The sequence below is a fragment of the Mirounga angustirostris genome, unplaced genomic scaffold, assembly GCF_029215605.1.
Source record: "Mirounga angustirostris isolate CCGP_5_RB_7025 unplaced genomic scaffold, mMirAng1.0.hap1 SCAF_12, whole genome shotgun sequence".
Taxonomy (NCBI): Eukaryota; Metazoa; Chordata; class Mammalia; order Carnivora; family Phocidae; genus Mirounga; species Mirounga angustirostris.
In genome coordinates, this window is record NW_026991720.1 from 14,631,415 (window position 1) to 14,658,416 (window position 27,002).

The window sequence follows — 27,002 nt, forward strand, 5'->3', positions numbered from 1 at the left end:
AGATTTTGTTCAAATTGTTTTAACTCCATTAAAAAGACTTAAAGAACATTCTCATTTGCAATCAGGGTATATAAAATTTAAGAAAAGTAATTTATAGCTAAAATGATAGCTTCAGAGCAGTTCAACAATAGGTTTTCTAGAGGCTAGTCTCTAGTTCAAGTAGGTTACTTTGACACCACAATTTGGAATAAATCATTTAGTGTTCACGCCTGCTACTATAATAAAGGTTATTTTGATGGTCCTTTTTTCCTTTTAAACACAACTGCTTTTGTTCCACATTCATTAACACATCTGAAAAGTTAGTGATAACTCACGGCTCGGCGAATGCGGGGCCTTTCTGACACTCCCTTGCAGATTGAAGTAGGCAGGCATAGATACATTGAACCTTTACAAATAAAACAAGGGGCCAGATTGTTCAGTTTGTATAGAATAGACTCTGCCAGCAATTTCAATACAGCATCTAGAAGTACATGTTGACTGTAAAGATTCTTGTATATGAAAACAAAAGTGAACAAAATCAGGGTGTTTTATTTTGCAAAATATTGACTTAACAAGTGTAACCCTAAGAAGAATAAGACTGACCATAGATAGGAAAAAGTCCAACGCTAGAACTCTGGGAAATGGTCTCTGGGCCAACTGGGGTTTTAAAAAAAATGCTTTTTTAAAGACTTTATCTCATTAAGACTTTGGTGAGGGCCTAAGTTCACATTAGAATGGTACTATGATAAGCTAGCACCAGAAGGGCAATGCTATATATTCAAGTTTTTTGCTTACTGGCATGTAAGAAAAAATGTCTTATTTTCAATCTGTACCCAAATTATGCTAAGAAATTTAAAGATGATGTAGTTTTAAATACAAAAAAAAACCCACAAAAAATCCTTACATATCTAGGACTCTCCCTACTACAGTATCTAAGCTTTTTAGCATGCAACAACAGTATTGTTTCAATGCTATGTCAAACTAATGGCTCAATAATATTATAAACCAGGCCTTAAAATAAAATCAAGATTCTTAGAAGTTTTACTAATCAAACATTTTGTAAAGTAGGGCGACTGTTTTTGCTTCAGAAATCACAACATTAAGTCAAATATTAAGATACATGTGCCCTGAAGACACAGCTGTCAGGCAAAATATAAGAATGCCAAATACGAATTTAGCAAACATTATCCCCAATGAACTCTTACAAAAAGCATATTTCTATAAATGCAAAAAAGCATTTTAAAGTAACTTCTCACTGCATAAGAATGGTTGCTCTATAGACATTTGATAACTGCAAACACAATAAATACAGCTATCAAATATCAGCTTACACATTAGAAAAACCTTTAAGACCATGAAATAATAAAACCCCTAATAATTTCAGATACAGAAATATCCCGAGATGGACTAGCAACTAAGTATCTGTTCATTGGTATTTTTAAAGTTTTACTTAAGAGACTTTAAGGTTAATATCTTAAAATAATTTGGCTATATTACCATGCAGTGTTTAATAAATTTATTTGGGCTTATGCCATGAAACGTATAATTTAGCTAAACCAACAAAGAATTTTAAAATAAAAATACTGGTAATTTTGGTTTCTATCAAGGTATCTGGCCCAAACCATGTTTTTCAAAAGAAACAAGGTAAAACAGCGCCCATTTGAAAAAAAAAAGGGGGGGGGGCAGACTACAATTAATAGAAAACAATTATGAACCAGATCTTTTAATAAAAAGAATTACTTCATGAATTCAAATACTGTATCTTTGGGTTTTCTGGGCATATAGTCATATAAAAATAACCTGAGTTAAAAAAAAACAATTACCCTCTTACACTAACATTGGATCCAAATCATAGAATCAAACCTATTAGTGCACATATCCTTTGTGCTAGTCAATGGGGTTACAAATAGGCATATAATTACAAGCTCTCTACCTTCAAGGAGTCCATGATAGTGACAGAGAAATAGGACACCTAATTGAAATAACAAGTAATAAAGGAGCATGACCCGAATGCCAAATGGATGTCTCTAGCAGTAGTACTTCGGGAATTCTAAGACTAGAATGGCCACCAAGGATGGAGAGGTTAGAAAAGGCTTCATACAAAAAGTAGAAGCCAAAATTTAAAGAAAAGATAGGACTCAGACCACAGGAAAGAAGAAGAACATTTCAAACTGGAGTATTATCTTTGACAAAGCTTATAAAGGCAGAAAGGTTTAGGGAATTGTAAATACTCCAAGTCAAATTCGGCTTTGGAAAATGGCTACATGTAGGGGAATAGCAAAGCTGAGGCCAGAACAGTATTTCTTGGGTAAAATTTGATTTCTTAATTTTTTCATTTTCTTCTTCAATCCAGATTTTTAGTGTAAACAAAGTTTAAAAAGTTTAAAATTAACGAACAGAGATTAAACCAAGTTATCTGAATTAACAGCAATACAGTGTCCTACCCATAAAAACATGGAGGTTTCTCTGCCCTGTAACCTCTACAATAATTAATTAGGCTTTGTACGTAACTACAATCTAAGTTTTTAGCATTAGCAACTTGATTTATAACTTTGGTAGGCAAAGTGTTCTTCATTTGAATGGAAGCATCAAAATTTCTGTTAATATTTATTACCAAGCAACTAACTTCAGAGTAAAAACTTTAATTCTCTCTTTGGTTCAACCCCTCCATGAGTTTCATGAATTGTAATTTGTACTTGGGAACACCTGAGTTACAAGTGTACAATAAAAACTGGAATGCCTATTATTCCTCTTAAGGCTTCTGAGGAAGTTAACAGGGCCTAATGTGGTACTGAGGCAGTTTCCCTTGGGGAACACAGGCCACTCTAAAAAGGCAGCTCCTGCCCAGACTGTACTCAAATACTGCTATGCTCAAAATCCCCTTCAATCTGTTGGGAGGGAAAAATAAGCCCACTGTAAATCCCAACACCGCTATTTTATGGTCCTGCCTCTTCTGAAACTAACTTAAACTGTAGTAGTAACACTTAAAACTTCAGCCTAGATGGTATCTGACAATTTACATGGTGCATGCTATTTTCCCAATGCCCACCCCCTCCCCCCTCCAGTGCCACCCACCCTCTCCCTCCCATACAAACAATAAATCAAATAAATTTTCACAGATTTAGGTGCTATTTTAAAAACATCAAAATTTTACTTTACCCATTCTCTCCGATGCTCCCTGTATTTTTTTAAGCTGTGAGTGGATGACCATGCTATGTGATCAACAACTGTGAAGGCTAAGCAAAAGTGAACTGAGTTTAGTATTGTAATTAAAAGAACCTTAAAGTTTGTAATATTTGACATATATAATGGTATGCAGAATCCTTATTTTACTGCATATTATCAGGCATTAATGGCAAACAATTTATAAAAACAACTAATTAGTATTTCTTTTGTATAGAATTAGTTTAGAGCTTAGCTTAGGGAAAACAGAGAAGAAAACTCAACAGCACACAAAACAAATGGAAGCAACCCCTAGCTTATAAATGGGGCCAGAAGAGGGAAAGCCCTCCCATATTCTCCAATGTGACAACCAAAGCCCTCCCCACAGGTACACTTGTTAGGGAACAAGTGTCACCACTGCCTTAGGACAGGATAGGCACATTCCCTCTGAAATAAAATCCATATCCCTTCAGTGAAAGGAAAGCAGAGCAAGAAAAAGAGGTGTATAACTGATAGCTTAAAGTTTCTCATTTCCCTGTGCCTCGGAATCATCAAATGCAGAGAAATGTTTCACTCTTATTACCACTTCTTATAATATATCAGCTACTGGGGGGCGCCTGGGTGGCTCAGTTGGTTAAGCGACTGCCTTCGGCTCAGGTCATGATCCTGGAGTCCTGGGATCGAATCCGCATCGGGCTCCCTGCTCGGCAGGGAGTCTACTTCTCCCTCTGACCCTCCCCCCTCATGCTCTCTTTCTCTGTCTCATTCTCTCTAATAAATAAATAAAACCTTTAAAAATAATAATAATAATATATCAGCTACTGGGTCCACGTAGTAACACAGAAACTATATTAAAAAAACTACATAAAGGCCAATCTCTAGTCTAGTACAGGGCAGGAAGACACTTGCCCTGTCCCAGGAAACCCTTGTCTTCAGAGGTAAAAGCAGGTGATTCCTGCAGCACAGTGTGATTACTTTTACATTCTTCGCAAACTTTCATATCAACTCCACTAACTTGTCCCACCTACCTTTGCTGTTCCTTTAGAACTCAGCCTAAAGCTCATCTATAGAACTCATTTGTAATTATCCTTTTAAAAAGAAATCTTTTACTCCATGTAAATGTTAATACACTTAGTTTAATTCACTATACAGTTCAAAGTATAGAATTTGTTTTGTAAAAGGACTCACTACCACGTCTTAACATATTATGACTATAGGTGCTTTGAAACAGTTAACACGACATGATACATGTCAAACTTTTCAGGAATGTATTTATTACATAAGGAAAGAAAGAGTACTCAGACAAAGGTGGCAGTGGGAAAAACCAATTATGGCATTGTCCCTTCCAAATATAGTCACTTCTATCTAACAGAACTTATAAAGTCATACCAAGTAAGTAGTAGCAAATTTCTTTTCCTCCAGAAAAAATGCAAAAGTAAGGGTACTACATGGTCCAGAAAGGCTATCCCTCCTAATCATTCCATAGGGTTTATAATTACAAATAGGTACTACTATTATTCCATCAGAACCCCCAAGACAAGCCCAATACTTAAGAACTTAAAATACTTAAAAACTGCAATGCCCATTGTAGAAATTGCTAGAACAAGTTCATTCTTACTGAATATGATCAAAGATTAATAATGCTAAAATAACGTTTTAAATCTACCAGCCTACTTGTCTATGAACATCCATGTAACAAAATTATAAGGAACGAGACAGGGGAACAGCCTTGCTATTAGGTGAAAAAGCTTACAGGATATTTAAGAGCTAACAGAATGGTGATGGAAATGTGAGAACAGGAATACTAAAGTAGCTACATTCCAAGGGCTCTATTCCACCCCTCGCCACAACTGTATCTTCTCTCATTACACAAGCATAGAATCTTGGCCACTGGCAGGGGTGGTGGTAGAATCTATGCTTTAGGAAATCTATCAACATGTTTCTCCTTTTAGATTTAAGAAATACATTAGAGGGGCGCCTGGGTGGCTCAGTTGGTTAAGTGACTGCCTTCGGCTCAGGTCATGATCCTGGAGTCCTGGGATCGAGTCCCACATCAGGCTCCCTGCTCGGCAGGGAGTCTGCTTCTCCCTCTGACCCTCCTCCCTCTAATGCTCTCTGTCTCTCATTCTCTCTTTCTCTCAAATAAAATCTTTAAAAAAAAAAAAAAAAAAGAAAGAAATACATTAGAAAAGCCTGAAAAAACTGTTACCTAAAAATTAAATCCTAGAAGCAGATTATATAGAATGTGTTTTATGATATATGTCCTAAAGGAAAGTCAGTCATTAAAAAGTTGCAGCCTGCTAAATTTTCTATTTTGATACTTACTTGCAGAGCTGCAATGCTGATACAGTAACACTTGTACTGGGGCTATCTGGTGCCTTCTATCACCAGAACGTTCTATACACAAAATCAGAAGTAATGAAAGCTATCTCTGGCTATGAAGATATAGCTGAAAAGAACCAGAGAGAAAGTGATTGGCTGATTTACCAAAAAGACAAATTTTCATCGGTTGGCTATAGCTATAAAAGCTAAGCAGAGTCTCCCCAAATCAAAAAACAGTGAAGGAAAGAAACAAGAAAGGAAAAGAAATGAGAATATCAAAGGACAAAAGTGACAAACAACTCAATGATAAAGGAAGTTAAAATGAAAAACAGAGATTACCATGAAGGAGACGGAGCCTTACAACTACTGAAATGACACAGCAGAAATACTGTGTCACGTTGAATACACACCAAATTCACAAGGATTGCCTCTGGAGAAAGGACTGTGACTGTGAAGGGGACAGAGGGACTTCATTTGTAATGTTTTGTTTTGTTTTTAATTTGAAGAAAATACACAAAATAACATTTGTTCACTCCTATAGGTGTTTGATAGTCTTTTGTATTTTTTAACAGTTTTTGCTAAATTAGACCCCTATAACCAGCATCACAGAATTCATCACTTAAAAATAAACATAACTGGGGGCGCCTGGGTGGCTCAGTCGTTAAGCGTCTGCCTTCGGCTCAGGTCATGATCCCAGGGTCCTGGGATCGAGCCCCACATCAGGCTCCCTGCTCAGCTGGGAGCCTGCTTCTCCCTCTCCCTCCCGTTCCCCCTGCTTGTGCTCCCTCTCTAATAAAAAATAAAAAAATTAAAAATAAATAAATAAATAAACATAACTGTTCATGTGTAAACCTTCATTCCCCACTAGACTTTCAGTCCCTCTAAGATTAGAGTCCTGTATCACTACTTTATTGCAGAGACAAAAGACAATAGAAACAAATGTATCCATAATCTCTAAGGAAAGGAAGAAGTAACTAAAGCAACTCAGCAACCTGGGGATATTCGGGAAAGGAAAGGAAAGATTTGATTCCTATCAACAATTACTATACCCTAAAGCACATCAGCCAGTAAATACACAGAACAACATGTCTAGGGAAGTTAAGTAACATGGGAATTTCTCAAAATACAAAAGCATGGTTTCTAGAATCTGAGATGGATCAACTATTTTCCTAGCAAGCATATCCTGTTGTTCCCCTATCCACAACATAAAACCACAGCCACTTCCCCCCCAGTTTCTAGTCTATCTTTTTTAAGTAGCCTTTCCCAGGGCCAGGCACCTTTCCACATTCCCATTGTGAAACAGGTTGGTGAAATCCCACAGAACTGCTGGCTACCATGGGCCAAAACACTATTGGAGAGGTGAGAATTCAAGCTAAGTGAGGTAATTTCACCCTGTGGGCTAGATGAACCTCTCTAGGGACTCCTAGATGGCTCTATCTCATAGGTATGTATCTCTTCTGGTCATTCATTTCTACTTCAGGGCTTGGGTATGTACAGTTCAAACAGCTTTTTCTTTCACATGAATAACCAGAACAGTATTTTCCGAAGTATGAGATTTATACAAAAGATGATTTTAGGTGTTATCCAATTGCACCAACAGGATTTCACCAACATTTTAAACACCACTGAATCTTTTAGTGATTATTTATCATGATTAACTTTAAAGTACATGATGAAGTCCACCTGGTGCTTAACATCTAACAAGTTCTAATGTTTAGCACGTGTGACAATAGAGTCTAAGCTATCTTTTTTTTAAGTTCTCTCTTAAAATACCATGCTGTTCTCACTGTATTTTTCTGGTGACATAAATTTTCATTTTAAAATTAACTTTAATTTTTAGAAAGTGAGTTGACATGAAGAAAATATTAAACAGAAAACAGTAAAAAACAGTCAAGGTGGTATGTGTGACTAACATTTGGGAAACATTTATCTAGAACAGAGTTTCTCAAACTTTTAATGTGCATCAGAGTCATGTAGAAGCCTTCTTAAATCACAGATTATTGGTTCCAATCCCCAGAATTTCTGGAGTCAGCCCAAGAATTTGCATTTCTAACAAGTTCCCAGGTATTGCTAAAGTCTGGGGACCACACTTTGAGAATCACTCATCAAAACACTGGTCAACAAGCTTTTCCCTAAAGGGCCAAACAGCAAATATTTCAAACTCGCCAGCCATATATGTCTCTTGCAACTACTCAACTCTGCTGTTTTAAGGCAAAGCAGCAATAAACAGTAGGTACACAAATGGGCATGGCTGTATTCATATAAAACTTTATTTACAAAATGCAGGGCAGCCATAATGCCAATCCTGATCTAAAATATACCTTCAAATAACTAAAAAAGGGTATACTGTGTAATCTAATAGTAGGACAAAATGAAGAGGCAGTGAACAGCTAAGTATACTATAGATCCTATCCAAAAAATATCCAACTTATTTTATTGAAAAGTAAAACTTTGGAAAGTTCTAACTCTGAAAGAGAAAACTGAAGTCTCAAGAAGATAAAAACAAAACAATTTACCATGCATTCAGGAGACATGACAAAAGACTCAGCAAGGGCAGCTGGTTAAATTCTTTTCATGTTGAATCACACAGGTGAAACATCACTGCACATGGTTCACAACTAAATTAGAACATATGGATCAATACCTAGTGAGCTTTTTTTGTTAGAAAAAAATTTAAAAAGACTCCTTTCTCTAGCCCATGTTAAACAGCAAAATGACATTTATTCAGTTTTTACAAAACTACGCTTTTCTATAACCTCAATCACCTTATAAAAATTGATTAACTGATGTATTTTGGCCTTGCCTTTCAATTTCTACCCTAGCAGCTATAAGTGCATGAGAATTTAAACCAAAAAGGAACAGAATGACTTCTCTGCAGGTGCTGAATTCACAAGATTCCTGTTAGAAATATACCCTCTCTCTCGCTCCCTCATTCTTTCTCCAGCAAAATGTTCCAACTTTCTTCATCTTCTTCGTCTACAACTTCTTAGTAGACTCAGCTGGTTAGAACAATCATTTATATTTCCTCACAGATTATACTAATAGCCCTGAGCTTTTAGGATTCAACCCATTTCATGTACCTTTCTAGAATTTCATCCTTGAGGAGAATATGCCTCATTTATCTAGTTTTGCCCACACTTAAGTGACCTTCAGTTTTAAGCCATCTACCTATCTTTGCAACCCCACCACTTGCCTGAATCCCACCACTTGCCTAAACTTCAAGCTTTAATGTCTGTACGAACCACCTGATACTGAACACCACTATCTGACTCATTAAAAGACCATGATCCAGGACACCTTTCCGGCTACCTATCTTGAACATGCAGCTCACCACCATTTTTCCTTATGTGACATCTTATCCAAATCAAAGCACTTTTTTGCTGCTTACAGAGCCTATGCAGTGACAGACAAAATGATTTTTCTTTGGTTTCAATTTATTTCTTTACCGAAAGTAAAAGAATATCTCACAAGCATAGGCTTCCCTGAGGAAAGCTAAACAACTGCAGAGAATCCAAGGACAAAACAAGATTATATGAAATGATACTATTACTGTTTTCTGGGCTGTTTTGCAGACTGAAATATTCAGAGTTCAAAATGCAAAATGAGTTAAAGTTTGTTTAAAACAGATTCACCATATGGAAGTTAACAGAGCTTTCAGTGTTTTGATATGCCTGAACCTCTGATGAAGTCAAATATTCACTACAACTCTTATTTAGCCTGATGTTTAACTACCGTTTAACCTTATTTTCACCAAAATTTCTTATGTTAAAAGAATTTACAAGCTCTGGGGTAAGATATACCCGTTACCATTTTTAAAAATGTGTGCTTGTACATTAAAGGCTATGCCTCCTTCACTTAAAATGAACAATCCAAGTGGAATAGAATGGCTTACAACTGACCAAGAAATAAATATGGCTCATTATGCTAATGAGAAAAATTTTTAAAAAAATGCTCTCAATGTTGATGACAAGTCAAGGAACACAGATTAAAGATGACTTTATGAAGAAAATCCACTGAAGAAAAAACTACTTCTATCTTTGATTCAATGGTTTATTTTGCAGAAAGGCAGCAATGTCACACTATCCTACAGGTTCAACAATTATGTATTACTAACCTTATATCAGGAACAAGTAAATGATTTTCTGAACTCTATTTTCCTGGTTACCTCCTAGCATGAGTAGTACCCTTTTTAATTTTACATTCTATAAAACTACCCCACAGTGTAACTGATCACCAAAAATAGTAAATTAGGACTAAATGTACTCTATTATCTAAGAAAGTACATCACTGTATGTTCAGAAAGATTACCCTCAAAAAGAGGCACAATTATCTGAAAGCTTTAACTTGCCCTAGACATTCCCTAATCATAACGGGCAACTAATGATGCAATAAAATTCTATTCTATAGTCTACATTCTATTAGTCCACTGGTCATTTGGGGCACGAAGTAGGGGGAGGGGGTGTGTAGGAGGTGACTGCCATTCCTGGCCTGTTTTAACCTTCCAGAGATGATGTCTGCCATTTAAAGGTTATAAGTAATTAAAAAATATGGAGTCCTTAAAACTACTTCTGTCAATTCCCTGGTTTCTAAACTTAGGATATAATCTAAATTCATACCCTCCATTTTAATTCCTATCCCTTGCACCTTGCCAGGCCTTTTAGGGGTCAGGACCAGAGGCTTATAACCAAATTCTATTTGCTGGCAAAAGAGCTTTAGCTAAGGGACATCTTTGCAATTAACCCAACTCAGAAAAAATAACTACAGTCTGTGCAAGGACACTGAGTTCCTCCAACTGTCACATAGACAATTCTCAAATTGCTGCCTCAATTTTACTTTACTGCTCCTCCCTTTCAAATGGACTATGTTCGGGGAAAAATTTATCCCTCTTCCTTCTATTAATGCTAACAACTACAAGAGAAAGGTATTTATAAAGTTTAATTTACCTCAAACTTCAGATAAAATAACATACTAATTTATATCTACTTATGGTTTCCTCTCCTAAAAAAAACTTAAAATATACTTATTTTTTAACAGTTTTTGAGTGTAACATAGGAAATTATTTGGTTTCCCACTTAACAGATTATTGATTTAACTTGAGGCAAAAAAGGTTAAGTGACTTACCCAAGGTTACAATTAGAGGTACAGCTGGGGCTAGAAACCAGGTCTCCTGAGTCTCAGCCCAGAGCTCTTTTCCTTAGCCCATGATGCCTTATCAGAAAAATCCAAATACAGTCAGACCCCCAGTTACATGGGTATGAGTTACACTGATTCACATATACAAACTTTATATAGTGTGACCAATGTTTCAACTCACGCGGTACCCTGCTTCCATTTATGCAGTATGCCAGGCATCGGCACGATTTTCAGTGGCACACAGGCGGTTGCCACCACCAGGGCCCTAGGCAAAATTGCAAAGAAGGCAAAGTTTGTCTTTGGCCCTCCCACCACCCTGATGCATTCCTCTCCCACCTCCTGGTCATCCCCCTGCCCAGCCTCCCAGCACCATCATGCTGCCCTCTGGTTGTCCAAAGCCCCCCACTTCCACCACTCACCCAAGACTGTCCTTTCTGGGAGTGCCCAGTGATCCCAAAATTACCTCTCCACTTCCTTGACACTAAAATTCCCATTTCTGAGAATTTCAATAAAGCTTAGGTAATCTATATGATTAGACTGAATTAAGTAACTCAAAATAAGGTACTTTTAATAGACTTACATCTCCAAGGAGTTTAAAAAGGAACTAATTAAAAACTGAGTTGGGACAGAGGAAGAAGGAATAAATATTTTTACTGGTGGAGGAGAGGGGGAGGTGAAAGGGAAACAAAGTTTTCCCAGTGCCCTAGGCTTCTTATGCCACTTCAGATTCCCTCAGAGACAGGACACTAAGGGTTGAGGAGGGGTTATGGCAACCTTGAATCCCACTATCCCAGAGGACAATAGTTGTTTTATAGTCAGTCTTGGATGATTAAAAAAAAAGGGGGGGGGGAGCTGCCTTAAACACACCCTCCCCTACCTACCTTTTCCATCTCTCTCCCACCTCTTGGATCCCCATTTCCACCTCTTAGTGCCAAAGACACCCAACAGCATTCCCTGTAAGCTGTTCCTTTGTCCAATACAAAGCTTTCCATTATATGGTTTTAAAGTATATGGTGTTATTCAGGAACGTATCCATATTCCCCTACCCCTGGATAACTTGAAGTTGACTGTATGCTAAAAAAGAACAATCCTAATTATTTAAAGGTCCTGAATCATAAGATGAAATATGTAAACTCATTATCTGGTAAGGAAAATAATGTTCTGATTCTTATCTTGCATACATAAAAGAACTAATATGGGTATCTTTTCTTTTCCTTGAAAGTAGTATGTTTCTTACTTCTGGCCCAACACAGCAGTGAAAATCCAGTCATTTCAGCTAAATAATATCGTGGACTCGTTAACATGAGTTCATTGGTAAATCCTCTTAGTCTGGAGGCAAAAAAAATCTGGTAACATACACATAAAAAATGTAAATTTATTTGTATACAAAGCAGAATGGATTTTAAGAAATCCATGTTTCTGCTGACTACACACACAGGAATATATATTTATATATATATATATATTTAATGTAGGTTTACAATACTAGATTGGCTACCTCGTTTGGAAATTTATCAGGTGATATCAGGAGATAGCAGTTACTTTGATCCAACTACCCTCCCAGTAAAATCAGAAAATTCAATCCATGTAGAAGGTACCAAAAATGGTATCCATCTAGGATTAAAAAGTTCATGTAAAATCTTAAATGATTTCCATACTTTTACTACAAAAATTAGTTATTCTGTCAGCTAAAATCCTGAATTAGGTCCCTTCCCAATACCGTCTTCATCATGGAAAAGGAGCAATGTTAAGACATGCTGCAGTTATAAAATAACCATTCTTATCTAACAGTGAAAAATGAACAGGTAGAAGTTTCTGCAGCGGCATTTTTAATTAATGTTAACTTGCAAGGGTTTACTACACAAAATTCATTTCCTTCCCAATCTTCCCCTCCTCTCTACACAAGCACAAGTAGGTTTGCCACCTCCACCTATTTGTCTATGTGTCCTAGGAAGACAAGTTCCCAATACGGGTTTTTATTAAAACTAAACTGTGAGCCCTGAAAAGCCATTCTCTGTATGCACTGAGAAAAATATCTGAATTCAATATACATTTTTTAACCTACTAACATATTTTGCTGCAAAGTATTCAAGAAAATTACAAGAGCAACTGTTAAAAATATAAGTGTGCCTTTTCTCTTACGTCAAGCAATTTAAGTAACTTTTCAAGAAAAAAGCATTTCTTTAATGGCTAAGAAACGATCTGCCTAAACAAGCAACATATAAAAATAAGCAAGTGTTTTTGCTTTTAAGAGAGAAAGTACTGAACTAGACCTTTCCTCCATATTAGCATGGATTTGAGCTCAATTTGATAATAACATTATCATCATCACCAAAAAAGCCAACAGCATTTCATCTTTGCATTTAGGAATTCTCTTTACGACAAAAAAGATCCGCAATTAGTAATTTTCTACACAAACTCTATCCTCAGCGCCTAAAGGATCGTTGTTTCTCTCAATTCTACTTCACTGGGCACCACATTTTCAAAATGGTTCTATTTGGGGCACATGCAAGACTTGTCAATATTTACTGAACAAAGCTTCTATTAAATTCTCTAACAAAATGGAGGTCTCTCGGAAAAAACAGGCCATAACATTTTTCTTTTCACAAAATGGGGCCAAACACACCCACTTCAAGAAACCATGGTTTGGGTCAGATTTTTCCATAAGAAGGATTGTTTCTGTGGGATCGAGTGTGCACTTCTGGGACTGGGTTCATAGTGAAGGTTTTCTCCAGACCCAGGTAAGGGGCGGGGGGCGGGGGTGGGGCAGTTCTCTCTGGATGCTCTGGAGGGCGGCGGCGAGGGATGATCCCAAAGCTCTGGGTTAAGGAATTAGTTCAGGGGACGGAGGCTTTAGCGGTCCACCGGTACCTCATCAGCCACAAAACGGGATGACCGACTACGCCAAGAGAGACGTGGGCTCTCCCGTCCCAGACAAGTCAACATTGAATCTCAAACTCTCCTTTCTACCTCCAGGCCCCGCCTGACCCCATTGGCAGCAGTTCCCGCCAATCCGCTCGGTCACCGCCCCCCAAGCCCGCCTGCCCAGCCCTGATTGGATGGGACGGGAGCCGGGACCTCGTGTTACCAATCTGGGAGCCCCTTACTCAGCCACACACGCAAGCCCAGGTACGCCCGCGGAGCCCCTTCCCCTCGCTTTCCCCTTCCCCTCCCCCACCCCCAGGGCACTGGCAGACACTTACCGTCCCGGGAGGTGCCCATCAACTGGTCCAGCATTGCGCGCATCTGGGCCTGCGCCGACATGGCGGCGGCGTAGCGAGCGGGCGGGGGTGGGGCGCAGACCGGGCCCTTTCGGGCGGGGGGGACGGGGAAGGGGTGGGGGAAGGTGAGACGCTGTCTCAGTTGCCGCCGCCGCCGCCGCCTCAAGGCGTGTGGAAAGGGAGCCGGAGGGCTTGTAGGAGAGTCCGGGCTGCGCTCCTCACGACGATGCGTAAGTAGAAGGCAGCAGCCCCCGAAAGCAACCCTCGTTCCCTCGCTCTCCGTCGGGTCTTGGGACAGAAGCGTTACGGGCTAAGCAAGCTCTCGCCTCCAACACCGCCACCCGCCAGAAGCCGTCAGCCCCCCCTTCTAGCTCTGACGCCGCTCGCCGCCACCGTCGCCGCGACGTGAGCGCGCACGCTCCTCGCGCTTAGTTGTTTCCCGCGGGGGCTCCACCAACTGGCGTCCAACTGTATTTGCTCCACCCGCCCCGCCCGGGAGAGGTTCCACCCTAACGGCTCTCGGGCGCGTGCACGCGAGCTTCTCCCGCCCCCTTCCCCCAGATCTCGCGAGACTCGGGTTATTAAACGACTCGCGAGACTCGGGTTATTAAACGACCCTCGAGCCGGATCTGCCCGAGGCGCCAAACCTCATGCTACCAGCTGCGAGGGGGCTGGGGTTGGGCGGCACGCTGTGCTGGCGAACCAGACCCAAATTAGCAAATGTGCCAGAGGGTTACCCCGAGTTGAAAGTAAGTGGAGACCTTACCCCTCGGTTCGACTGAGATTAGCAGTCTTAGTAGCTAATACAGGCGTATTGGATTATTCATTGGCCGATTAACTCGTTTTCAGGGGCCCACCCAGAATATTGTACGCTCAGCCTTTCCCCACTGCTGTCTTGACCTTCTACAAAAGGAGCCCTGGAGATCTGACATCTGGGTCATTTCCCTTTATGCATAGAGGCTAACCCCCCCGCCCCCCCACGAATTAGGATAAATCAAGTTCAGGAAATACCACCCGAAATTAATACACTAAGAAACGATGACCTAACCGATTCGGAATGATTATCATTATTTTTAACGGGAAGCTGTTAGTCTAAATTTGGAACTATAAAAATTAAGTAGTATTCTCAGAAAGGAAAGGTGATCTTGTAGAAAGTTTCTTTTTTCCTGTTTAAAAGATGAGTTTGAAGAATAAGGCCTTTTCAGTGTATCAGCAGCATTGACAGTGGGAAAGAAAGCCTGTGTGTTCATAGCTTGCCATCACCTTGGGTTCAAAATCTTAGTCGACTGATTGCTAACTGGGACCTTCAGTAATTTATGTCTTAATCTCATGTTTATGGGTCTAAACACACATACCTTATAGCATAGTTGTGAGGACTAAATAACAAAATGCCGAGCTTGATATTTTGACTTCTTTTGTAAAATATTAATTCCTTAAAATGAGATATAGGTACTTCCTACATACTTGGAAAAGAAGTAATGGTAAAAGGTTTTCATTAAAAATTTATGTGCATCACCCTGGAACTTAAAATCTATTAGCAAGATTAGTAAAAAACATAATAGTAATAGTCCTGAGATCCCTTTAAATGCAAATTGGGCCAAGGGGCACCTGGCAAGCTCAGTCAGTAGAGTATGTGATTCTTGATCTAGGGGTTGTGAGTTCAAGCCCCACATTAGGTGTAGAGATTACTGGAAAAAAAAAAAAAAAACTAAAATGCATATTGAGCCAATAAAATTTTTTAAATTACATTGTCTTTTGTAGCTGACAAAATAGGTTCCCTCCAATTATTCAAAGAACTCAAAATCCAACAACTTCAATACTATGAATATCATTGAAAACAATTTACATGGGTGGTTCAGTCAGTTAAGCGTCTACCTTGGGCTCAGTTCATGATCCCAGGGTCCTGGGATCGAGCCCTATGTGAGGCTCCCTGTTCAGGGGGCTGCTTCACCCTCTCCCTCTCCCTCTGCCCCTCTCCTCTACTCGCATTGTCTCTTTCTCTCTCAAATAAATACATAAAATCTTGAAAACAATTTACAATAAAAGTGTACAAATTATTCTGTCCTAGAGGGAGGCATATTATATATACATATATACAGTATGATCTTCTGAAGAACAATATCCTTAGGAGGGAAGTAGACCAACATGTTGAGTAATTAATGTGTTAATGAAGAGAATTTAGTTTTTTCCTTCCTACTTTTCTGGTTGCTTACATTTTAAATGGGTCTCTTAAAAACAGCATATAGCTGTTTTTATTTAATAATCTGATATTTACTGTCCTTTAATTGAAGCATTTATTCATTTATATTCATGTAATTACTCATGTTTGGGCTTAAAGTTCTTATTTTGTCTATTTGTGTCATCTATTCAATTTTCTCTCCTTTCCTGCCTGCTTTCTAATCATTCCATGTTTTCCCCTTCTAGTAGTTTGGAAGTTTTATTTTTATTCTTATAGTAGTTACCCTAAAAGTTATAACAGGCATTCTTAATACCTTTTCACTTCCCCCAGATAAAACAAAGAACCTAGAAAATCTAGAACCTCTCCTGAAGTTATATACTGTTTTTATCATGTTTTAGTTCTGTGTTTTTTTTAAATCAAACTTCATATACTGTTCATTTATTTGCCACTTTTTTTTTTTCCTTCATTCCTTCTGGAATCTCTGCCTTTCCATCTGGGATCATTTCCCTTTTGTCTGAAGTTTAAACTTTAGGACAGGAGTCAGCAATCTACAGTCCACAGGCCAAATCCAGCCCACTGCCCGTTTTTCTGAATAGTTTTGTTGGAATACCGCCAGGCTCATTCATTTACTATTGTCTCTGGTTGCTTTTGCACTAGCACAGCATTGTTGAGTGGTTGTGACAAATACTGTATGGCCAGCAAGACTGAAATATTTACTATCTGGCTTTTTACAGAAGTTTGCCTAATCTGCTTCAGAGTTTGCTTTTGTGTTGGCCTGTTAGTGGGCAACTGTCCCGTTCCTGTTGATCTGAGACAGTCTTTCTTTTGCCTTTCTTTATTCTAGGTGGGTATTTTTATTGGGCATAGAATTCTAGGTTTGAAGTTACTTTCTTTCAGCATATTCATTCCATCTTTCTGCTGCCTTTTACCTTCCATTGCTCCTGCCAAGTCTGTCACTCCTTTGCAGATAGTTGGCTGCTTTAAAATTTTGTTCTTTTTGCTCTGGGTTTCCTGCAATTTTACTATGATGTATCTGGGTGTGGATTTATTTTTTTCTGCTTTTAGGATTCATTCAGCTTTTAAAGATTTATTTATTTATTTTGAGAGAGAGAGAGCATGTATGCACATGGTGGGGAGGGGAGCAGAGGGAGAGGAGGAGAATCCCAAGCAGACTCCTCACTGAGTGAAGAGCCTGATGTGGGGCTTGATCCCAGGACCCCAAGATCATGATCTGAGCTGAAATCAAGTGTCGGCCAGTCAACTGACTGAGCCACCCAGACGCCCCATGTTTAGCTATTCTTAAATATTGTTTCTCATTCATCCACTTCTGAAACTCCAAATAAATGTTTATTTAGACAGTTTTCACTATATCCTGTATATCTCTTTACTCTCTGCATTTTTTACGTTGTCTTGCCAAGCTGCCTTCTTGATATTTTTTTGACAAATTTTATAGTTCATTTGTCTCCTTTCAGCTGTATTTAGTCTGCTGTTAAATCCATCAATTGAATTATTTTTTCAGTTGTAGAATTTTTTTTTTTAATTTTTTTTTTTAAAGATTTTATTTTTATTTATTTGCGAGAGAGACAATGAGAGACAGAGAGCATGAGAGGAAGGAGGGTCAGAGGGAGAAGCAGACTCCCCGCCGAGCAGGGAGCCTGATGCGGGACTCGATCCTGGGACTCCAGGATCATGACCTGAGCTGAAGGCAGTGGCTTAACCAACTGAGCCACCCAGGTGCCCCTCAGTTGTAGAATTTTTATTGGGTTCTTTTTCATGTCTACTGTGTCATTTTTTTAATAGTTTTTGGTTCCCTGATAAAATTTCCAAGGCTGTCTATTCTTTGACCCTAGTGAACATAATTGTTTTGTAATCCGAGTTTGCTAAATCCAATTATCTGAAGTTTTTTGTAGTTTGTTTCTGTTGTTGTTTCTGCTGGTTTTCACTTAGGGAGTCTTGTTTTCTTGTGTGTTTGGTTATCTTTATATGTTGAACCATGTATTTGAAAAGAGACATATAGGCATAATATAAGTCTAAGTAGGATATAATGCTATCTTCCTTCAGAGATCTTTATTTTTCTCTGATAGGTAACTGAAGACCTTACTAGTCAAGGACCACCGTAATACAGGTTCAAGGCCTCAATTCCTCTTGACCACCAAAATGACAAAAATCTGAGCTGAAAACTTGGCAAGGACTTTTTACTTACAGCTCTTCCTTGAGGGTGAACTTCAGGGTTCTAGATTCAAGTGGATGTGGATTTCTTAGAGTGCCTACCTTGGTGGGCCCTAGACTTTGCGTTTTGCATCCCTAACCCTACAAACCTACCAAAAGTGTAGCTCAGTTTCAATACAAAGCTATTAACTACACAATTAGCAAGTACCCTGAAGCCAAATATGTGCCTTTATGTGCTACATTTACAAGGGACAAGCAAGTGGTTCAGGGAAGAGATACAAGAGATAAGAGGTCTGGACTAGAGTATTAGAGAGATTCAGGGGATTCTTAGGAGGTAGAATCTAATTAATTCAGTGATTATTTAACAGGGTATGAAGGAGGAAGCAGTCAAGAATGACTGTTTTCTAGTTTGAGCTACTGAGTACAAGTGTCAGTAACAGAGGAGATTTACAGGGGAAGATGATGAGGTTCCATTTTGGATGCTTTGAACTTGAGATGCCTTTGAATCATCTAAGCGGTGTTGTCTTTGAAGCAGCTGGACATAGAGGGCTACAGGAGGGCTTGGACTGGAGTTAGCCTCTTGATGATAATGGAAGCCTGGGAAGTAGAGATGATCTCACCCAGGGAAAGAGTATCAAGTGTGAGGTAACGACCTAGATTTGAACCTGAAGAATGTCAACATATTAGGGACATGCAGGAGAGTAAACGAAGACGAATGGCTAGAGCAAGAGAAGAAAACAAGAATGTGATGTCATCAAAGCCAAGAGAAAAGAATGGTCAGCAGTGTCAAATGCTTCCTAGAGGGCACCTGACTGGCTCACTAAGTAGAGCATTGGACGCTTGAGCTCGTCGGGATCATGAGTTCAAGACCCACATTGAGGGGAGGGTTTACTAAAAAACAAAACAAAACAAAAAATGCTCCCTGGAGATCAAGCAAGGTAAGGAATGATCCACTGAGTTTAGTGACCTCATTTGTAACCTTGCAAAGCAGTTCTGGTAGAGTGGAGGGGCAGAAACCAGACTGCAGTGGATTGAGGATGATTGGGCAGTGAAAAATGCAGAAAATTATGCAACAACATGGATTATTAATCTCAAAATCAGTATGTTGAGCAAAAGAAGCCTACTCAAGAATGCATACTATAGGACTCCATTTGGATGAAATCCCTGAGCAGGCCAAACTAATTTATTGTAACAGCAAGCAGGTCAGTGGTTGCCTAGGGCCACGGGTGGGGAAGGGGATTGACTGCAGGGGGCACAGGGCAACTTTTGGGACTGATGGCAATGATCTATAGCTTTAATGGGCTTGTTACTACACAGATGTATGCACTTGTCGTTATTCGTTGACCTGCACACTTAAAATGGGTATATTTATTATACATAAATTATACCTCACTACAGCCTATTTCATGTTTTAAAATGTAGAAAATGGGGGCGCCTGGGTGGCTCAGTTGGTTAAGCGACTGCCTTCGGCTCAGGTCATGATCCCAGGGTCCTGGGATCGAGCCCCGTGTCGGGCTCCCTGTTCCACGGGAAGCCTGCTTCTACCTCTCCCACTCCCCCTGCTTGTGTTCCCTCTCTTGCTGTCTCTGTCTAATAAATAAATAAAATCTTCAAAAATAAAAAAAGAAAATGTAGAAAATGAGGGGCACCTGGCTGGCTCAGTCAGAGAAGCATGTGACTCTTGGTCTCGGGGTTGTGAGTTTGAGCCCCATGTTGAGTGAAGAGATTACTTAAGTAAAAAAACTTTTAAAAAATTTAAAAATGTAGAGAATGAGTATAATTCATCAATTCATTAAATAACTCAATTTGTGAAGAGCTAGAAGCTGTAAAGGCATTTGTGTAAGAGGTTGAGTGTTTTTATTTATTTTTAAGATTTATTTATTTGGAGAGTTGGGTGGGGGCAGAAGGACAGAATCCTTAAGCAGACTCCCTGCTGAGCACAGAGCCCAGTGTGGGACTCCATCTCATGATTCATGAGATTGTGACCTGAGCTGAAACCAAGAGTCAGACGCTTAACCGACTGAGCCACCCAGACGCCCCTATTTTTTTATTTAAAAGATTTATTCCAGAGGGGCGTCTGCCTTCGACTCAGGTCATGATCCCAGCGTCCTGGGATTGAGCCCCGCATCGGGCTCCCTGCTCGGCAGTAAGCCTGCTTCTCCCTCTCCCACTCCCCCTACTTGTGTTCCCTCTCTCACTGTCTCTCTCTCTCTCTGTCAATTAAATAAATAAAATCTTAAAAAAAAAAACTTAATAATGCTACATGTAAAGTCACTGTGGAAGGTGCTTTGAAGACTACAAAGATGAATGAGACATGGTCCTTACTCTTCAGGAGCTTGCAGTCCAGGGAAAAATAAGTCATAAGACATGCCTACAAGAAACTGACATAGACTATAATAAAGTGGGCACAAAGAACTGCTGATGGTTCTCAGAAACAGTAATTTCTATTTGAGGATGTTAGAAGTAGACAGACCATTGAGGAGACTAGTTTAATAGTTCAGCCAAAAGATTATCAGTGCTGGAACTAGAAGAGAGGCAAGGAGGACGGAGAGGGAGAAAAGGATAGTAGAGCCATTGCAGAAGCAGAAATTGCTGATTAGATACGGAGAGTGAGGAGACAAATACAGAACGAAGTCAGAGTTTACTTGGTCAGCCAAGTGCATGGTGGAGCCTTTCACGCTGATAAGACAATTCAAGAGGAAGAGCAATTTGACAGATTAGAAGGCAGAAGTCAGCACGCTCATTCCATCGCCCTCTCCCTAGACTTCCTCCCTGTGGCCTGTAGTTGAGTGGTGGCCATATTCCTATGCCTAAGGGTCAATTCTGTCAGCCTATGGAGGTTAATAGCATCCAAATGGTGCTAGCCCCTAGGAGCTTTACAACTTGTTGACTGTAATTCAGTCCACATCTTCCTATAACCCTTCATTAACTCTCCTCAGTAACCCTGTTTGGTACTCCTTTCTGTCAGGACCTTAAACACGTTGTATATGTGTATTTTTAAGTAAAGTGTGCATATTGAGTGTGTGTATGTATGTGTATGTGTATATATATATATATATATATATATATATATATATATATATAATTATATGCCTGTATATAGGAAACAGCTGCAAAGACACACCAAACTGTTAGCAACAGTTACCACCTGGTAATGGGGATGCACTAGGGGAGGGACAAAGGAAAAGAAAAAAGACACCTTTATTTTATATTCTGTATCATTTGAGTTACTTAAAACAGTAAGTTTGTATACTTTTAAAGTAATAGAGTTTTAAAAGTAGATCAAGAGCATCAATCAGCCTAATACAAGAAGTTCAGTAAACTCATTGAAAGGATGAAACCTCCCTAAGAAACACTCAGTCAACAAAATTACAGAGAAAAACACTCAACTTAAATAAAAATTTAATGATCAATGCATATTGAAAGATGATGAAATTCTTGTATGACGGCAGCATCCAAGGACTCTCTCCATTCTCATGGCTCCCAGCCCTTCCCTCCAGGCTGCTGGGGTAACTTGAGACCCACTAAGCCAGCAGACTCCTCCACTGAGCGCTCACCCTTGCCATGAAATTCCTGATGAAGGGCCACATGTTCTCGAATGCTGCGTAGGAGGCAGAGATAGGTGGCAGCTTGGAAATGAAGCTCATGTTGGGCTCTGCACAGCTTCTCACTGGTAACCTAGAAAACAGCAAGGGCACATACTTTATTAGCAGCCCAGCTAAGCTACAGGGCCACACAGATTTCATAAGCATTCTCTAGAATGAAAGTAAACTGTACAGAGGAAATACAAATATGTATATGTATATGCTAATTACATACGTAGAGGCACCCTGTAAGTTGGTGGTGATTGGGAAAGCTGACCTCCAATTAATTGAAGAGGAATTTCACAAGGAGTATCCCTGAAGAGTTTCAATGAGTGTCCTCAGATTTTAATACCAAAAAAAAAAAAGTCATTTCAACTCCCTTGTCTTGCAGATGTTCTACAAATGAGGAAACCAAAGCCCAGAGAGGCTTTAGTGGTTGGTTACTGACAGAGATGAGGAACTATAATCATTAATGTCGCCTAAGGAATAATATCTAGAACTTCTCCCCTTCAAACAAATGAAAGTCTGCTTTTTATATTTCTGACTTTGGTTAATGTTGTATATGTCTTTCAATGAAAAGTAAAACCATTTTGTCTGAAAAATAATAGCTTTGTCCTCAACAGTAACAAAATGAAGGTTTTATATATAAAAGTAATATGCATATATTAATATTACTTAATTATACTTGCTTTCAATGTACTTATCCATCTGAAAAATCCAGAGTCTGATGACTATAAGTAGCTGGAAACTATATCCATTCCGAAGTCCCCAATGACTCCAAACCTTGTTTTCTCTTCATAATTTCCAGATTTAGTACACTGTCCTTTACTTGACTAGTTTTGTGTTCTGAGGTTGTGAGCAGAGGGCAGAAAAGGTGAAACAGAGATGTGTGCATGCTTCAAGTGACTTAAGGAGCCCTGTGTATATCTAACTGCAGATTAATCTCTGGGCACCAGTGCCTATGCAAACCCCTTTCTTTCACCTTTCTTTATTTGAATATGTAGGGTTAGAATCTGAAAACTAGAAAGTGTGGTTTAAGATCTGAAGATCACACACACCCAAAGATGTGCAGATCACATAGTAAAAATGGCACTCAAACTGCTCAAAAAAAGAATTCATCTGCTTGGGGCGCCTGGGTGGCTCAGTCGTTAAGCGTCTGCCTTCAGCTCAGGTCACGATCCCAGAGTCCTGGGATCAAGCCCCGCATCGGGCTCCCTGCTCGGCGGGAAGCCTGCTTCTCCCTCTCCCACTCCCCCTGCTTGTGTTCCCTCTTTCACTGTGTCTCTCTCTGTCAAATAAATAAAATCTTAAAAAAAAAAAAAAAAGAATTCATCTGCTTTAATCATTTAACTTTTTATAATTAAAAATTTATGAGCAACCAACACCAATGTCAAACAACAAATGGTAATATCCATGTCTATTATATAAGCCCAATTGATAGGATTTGAAACAGGAATTCTACGTTAGTGTAGGACAGGAGAATATGGATCTTGATTCAGCTGAGCCTGAATCATGAGTCAGGAGAGAAGGGTCAACAATATACACAGTAAATGAATAACTAGAGACCAAAAGAGATCAAATGAAAAAGAAAACTCAGGGCGCCTAGGTGGCTCAGTCGGTTAAGTATCCGACTCTTGGTTTCAGCTCAGGTCATGATCTCAGGGTCCTGGGATAGAGTGCCGCTCTGTGCGGAGTCGGCTTGAGATCTCTTCCTCTCCCTCTGCCCCTCCTGCTTGTGCCGTGTCTCTTTCTCTCAAATAAATAAATCTTTAAAAAAAAGGGTAAAAGAAAACTGTATTTTCTCTAAGGAGAAAGCAGAGGTTCCTCCCTAAATGAACCCCTTCAGTTTAAGAAAAGATAAAGAGGGGCACCTGGGTGGCTCAGTCGTTGAGCGTCTGCCTTCGGCTCAGGTCATGATTCCAGGGTCCTGGGATCGAGCCCTGCATCGGGCTCCCCGCTCAGCGGGAAGCCTGCTTCTCCCACTCCCCCTGCTTGTGTTCCCTCTCTCACTGTCTCTGTCAAAAAATAAAATCTTGAAAAGATAAAATGGGCATAGATGGTTACGGAGTTAGCTCTGAGCCAGCAGAAACAGAAAGCCTTCCCCATAGCCTCATATGCATTCCACAGAATGGTGTTTCTGGAATTTGTAGCATGAATTTCAAATATATTTCCAAGGAATTTCAGAGCCATTACCAAGCCTCTCTCAAGGGCAATAATGTTGCCTCCATAAGGTACAACTATAATCCTGTCACCTTAAAAATCTTAGAATGAAGGTGCCTGGGTGGCTCAGTCAGTTAAGCATCTGCTTCAGCTCAGGTCATAATCCCAGGATCCTGGGATCAAGTCCTGCATTGGGCTGCCTGCTCTCCCTCTCTCTCCGCCCCACGCCCAACCTTTGACTTTCCTCCTGAAATCCCACTACTTTATACGAGGATCACCTATTGTTTATTCTCTTAGCACTTATTCTAAGTGCTTTGCTGTATGGCTCCTCAGTTGGACTGCAAGCTTCTTAAAAGACAGGACTCAGGTGCATCTTATCCATATTTTAGCCAAGTTCCTAAAAGTCCCTAACATTTTGGCCTTTTAAAATTTTTTGAATTTTGGAGGTGACTGGGTGGCTCAGTCCGTTAGGCATTAGACTCTTGGTTTTTCACCTCAGGTCATGATCTCGGGGTCCTAGGATCAAGCCTGGTGGCGGCTCCACATTTAGCATGGAGTCCAATGAGATTCTTGCCCTCTCCCTCTTCCTCTGCCCCTTGCCCATTCTCTAATAAATAAATCTTAAGAAAAAAAATTTTTCGAATTTCAGCCCCATGTTGGGCATAGAGTTTACTCAACAAAATACATAAATTTAAAATTTTTGAATTTTAGTTCTAAAATATTGTACTCTAACTTCCATGGCTCAAAGATTCAACAAGATGCTGGTTCTCCTTTTTCCTACATTGCTCAAAAGACGGTGAGCTTCCTACCCTACAGCCCAAAGTGACTCTCCAACGTGTATTTCAGAGATTGCTTTCGAATTCCTTCGAAGCCCGACCCGTAACTCCAAAGGCAACAATTAAATGGAAGACCCCTATCTGGGAACTGAGATTCCAGTTGTTCCTATACAAGTCCTTGCACAGGTCAGTGTCCCTGAGCCTCAGTTGCCCCACTTGAAAAATAAAACCGCTTACACCTGCTCTTGCCTAAGGGGAATATGCAGTGTGGATTTCGTAAAGGAATTTCCCAAGGATGGCCTCCCATATGTTCAAATTTATCTGCTACATAAGGAAAAAATGTATCTGGTCAGATATCACGTTAATGTGACAGGTTTCTAGTTCAGCTCTACAAGGCACCGTTTCCTTAAGTGGGGTATGAGATACAACACAAGTAAAAGTAAAACACAGTCCTGCCAAGTTCTTAATATTCCTCATTACAGTTCTCTTTTCTGCCTCAAATATTGGTTTTCAGAGTAACTACTAGAGGAAGGGCGAAGAGAATGGTGGATAGATGCTGTAGATAGCAACTCTACACTCTCCATCAAGTATATCTCTTCTTTTCCCCCATCTCCTCGATTGCACTCTGATCTTTCTCCTCCGCACCTGCAAAAGACCAGCCAATGAAATCCAAGGGACGACTCCATCCCAGGGCAACTTTGCTGTCCTGCTCCTTAGTTCCTGGGCTCGAGCCACAGACCAGGGCCTAGGGCCTGGATTTGTTTGGCCAGAACCAGGGCTGGGGGGAGGGTCGGTTACAGAAATGCAGGCGCTGAGGCCCAACGCTCCCTACCCCTGCCCAGGTCCCACCCCCTGCCTCTCCCCGTGGAAGGCACGCTGCAGCACCGGACTCGGGCTTCCGTACCCGATGTGCACGGAAAGCCTTCACGAGGTACCGATAGGCCGCGGTGTCACGATAGGATCGGCCCATGGCCTCGTTCATGTAGCGCAATTCCCGTAGAAGGCCTCGTAAAGTGCGCGCCGGGGACCCTAGGGCCGCCATTTTCCCGTCCTCGGAGCGTGGTGCCCAATGGCGCCCTACAGCCCTCCAACTCCCTCCCCTCCCCCCGAGCCAGCCGCTAAATGGTACGACCGGACCCAGACTGCTACGTCCCCCCATCGAACGCAGAACAGTGGAATATCTCACTTCCCGTCTCTGCGGAGCCTTACTAATCAAACACCGAGAGGCACCCTAAGGAGTTAAGAGAGAAGCAAACGAAAGCCGAGTGTAACTGACTCACCAGGTCCTTAAGAAAGTCTGAGAAAGGCTGGGCTAAGGGAGAGGTTCTTTGCTGACTGCGTCATTAGCTGGCCGCTGAGTCTCGAGAATAAGTGCGCCTGGTGGGAGTAGGTGTTGATCTGAAACAGAACACTAAAGATATGTTTTGGTATCTAGAGGGGATAGCAGAATTCAAAGTACTGACTTCCCAGAAATCTGACGGCAGTGTACGACTCGGAAGAAGGAAATGGTGTATTCTTATTCTCTCAAACTGTAGCCCATCACCTAGGAAAACCACACATATCCTTCCCACTTTTTAAGAAAAAGTAAAATTGTTAGCATATTTCGGTGTAGTTCTTTAAGAACGGCAAAGTCCTTTTCAATGCAAAAACCTAATCACCCCAGATGGGACTCGAACCCACAATCCCTGGCTTAGGAGGCCAATGCCTTATCCATTAGGCCACTGGGGCTTCTGCGAACGAGGCGCTCCAGCAACGTATTCAATTTTTTTTCCTCTTTGGTACGTCATCGTCATTTAGATCCCCTTTTAACCTATCCTGAGAAACCACATCTAGTACCAATGTGAGGGGTGAGGCATGCTGGGAGTTGTAGTTCAGAGAACAAGAGTCCGCGTTCCTGCTCCAAAGCCTTTACCCTCGAAACAGCACCGATGCGCCGGGCGGAGAACGGGCGCGCGCACGGTTTTGCGTACGCGTTTGCCTGCCGGGTAGCCCCCGCGCCTGCGCAAAAGTGGGCATGCGATGTCGCCGAGCGGAGGGCGTTGGGTACACTGGCCGAATCTCGGAGACTCGCCCTCTGAGCTTCTGAGGTGTCGGATTTTTACCGGAAACAGCCGGTCCCTTCCGGTGTAGCGGCTTTCCGGATTTAGCTTGCCTCCTGCCCGCCGTTAGGTGGCGTCCTCATCGGTCATTTTCTGTTTCCGGTTGGAGCGCTGAGACCATTTCCGCAGAGCCATTGGCGGGTTAGGGGCGTGTACGTTATGTTCTGAATTGCCGGGTCGGAGATAAACGTGGGACAGCGGGAATTTATAAATTCACT

General features: G+C 40.6%; 2 protein-coding genes, 1 long non-coding RNA gene and 1 other non-coding gene across 16 annotated transcripts in view; 1 reads left to right on the plus strand and 3 right to left on the minus strand.

Moving 5' to 3' along the window:
* Positions 1 to 14,214, minus strand: part of LUC7L2 (LUC7 like 2, pre-mRNA splicing factor) — an 83,270-nt gene extending 69,056 nt beyond the window's left edge. For 2 of the 11 annotated variants that reach the window (XR_010406346.1, XM_054505180.2), the window contains exons 1-3: positions 13,800 to 14,210; positions 3,139 to 3,215; positions 315 to 385 (exon numbers count right to left, since the gene is read on the minus strand). Coding sequence is in view for 9 of the 11 variants with exons in the window: in XM_054505180.2 (XP_054361155.1) it covers positions 315 to 385; positions 3,139 to 3,215; positions 13,800 to 13,860 (209 nt within the window). In the remaining 2 variants the exon portion in view is untranslated. Of the gene's footprint in view, positions 1 to 314; positions 386 to 3,138; positions 3,216 to 10,777; positions 10,862 to 13,799 lie in introns of those variants that run through there. The other 9 variants (XM_064574900.1, XM_064574904.1, XM_064574899.1 and 6 more) reach the window with 8 other exon arrangements.
* A 95-nt stretch (positions 14,215 to 14,309) lies between these two features.
* Positions 14,310 to 23,077, plus strand: LOC135362054 (uncharacterized). The gene is made up of 2 exons (XR_010406347.1): positions 14,310 to 14,566; positions 18,081 to 23,077. It is a non-coding gene; the product is annotated as an uncharacterized LOC135362054 (long non-coding RNA).
* On the minus strand, positions 21,551 to 26,785 carry FMC1 (formation of mitochondrial complex V assembly factor 1 homolog). 3 transcript variants are annotated; one of them, XM_045864201.3, is made up of 3 exons: positions 26,598 to 26,785; positions 25,590 to 26,083; positions 21,551 to 21,843 (listed from the first exon to the last, which is right to left on the minus strand). In XM_045864201.3, exons 2-3 carry the CDS (start codon positions 25,842 to 25,844, stop codon positions 21,640 to 21,642), a joined length of 459 nt encoding a protein of 152 aa, XP_045720157.1. In that variant the 5' UTR covers positions 25,845 to 26,083; positions 26,598 to 26,785; the 3' UTR covers positions 21,551 to 21,639. The 3 variants fall into 3 exon arrangements, with proteins under 3 accessions (XP_045720157.1, XP_054361158.1, XP_064430975.1); XM_054505183.2 differs by having other exon boundaries at positions 26,522 to 26,785; XM_064574905.1 differs by lacking the exon at positions 26,598 to 26,785 and having other exon boundaries at positions 25,590 to 25,787.
* On the minus strand, positions 26,341 to 26,413 carry TRNAR-CCU (transfer RNA arginine (anticodon CCU)). The gene has a single exon. It is a non-coding gene; the product is annotated as a tRNA-Arg (tRNA).
* Positions 26,786 to 27,002: the final 217 nt, after the last annotated feature.

Coding starts and splice junctions, on each gene's coding strand:
- FMC1 (XM_045864201.3), bottom strand. CDS start 25,844: ATGGGGGGACGTAGCAGTCTGGGTCCGGTCGTACCATTTAGCGGCTGG. Junction 21,844..25,589: donor AGGCTTTCCGTGCACATCGG/GTACGGAAGCCC, acceptor GCTGTTTTCTAG/GTTACCAGTGAGAAGCTGTG.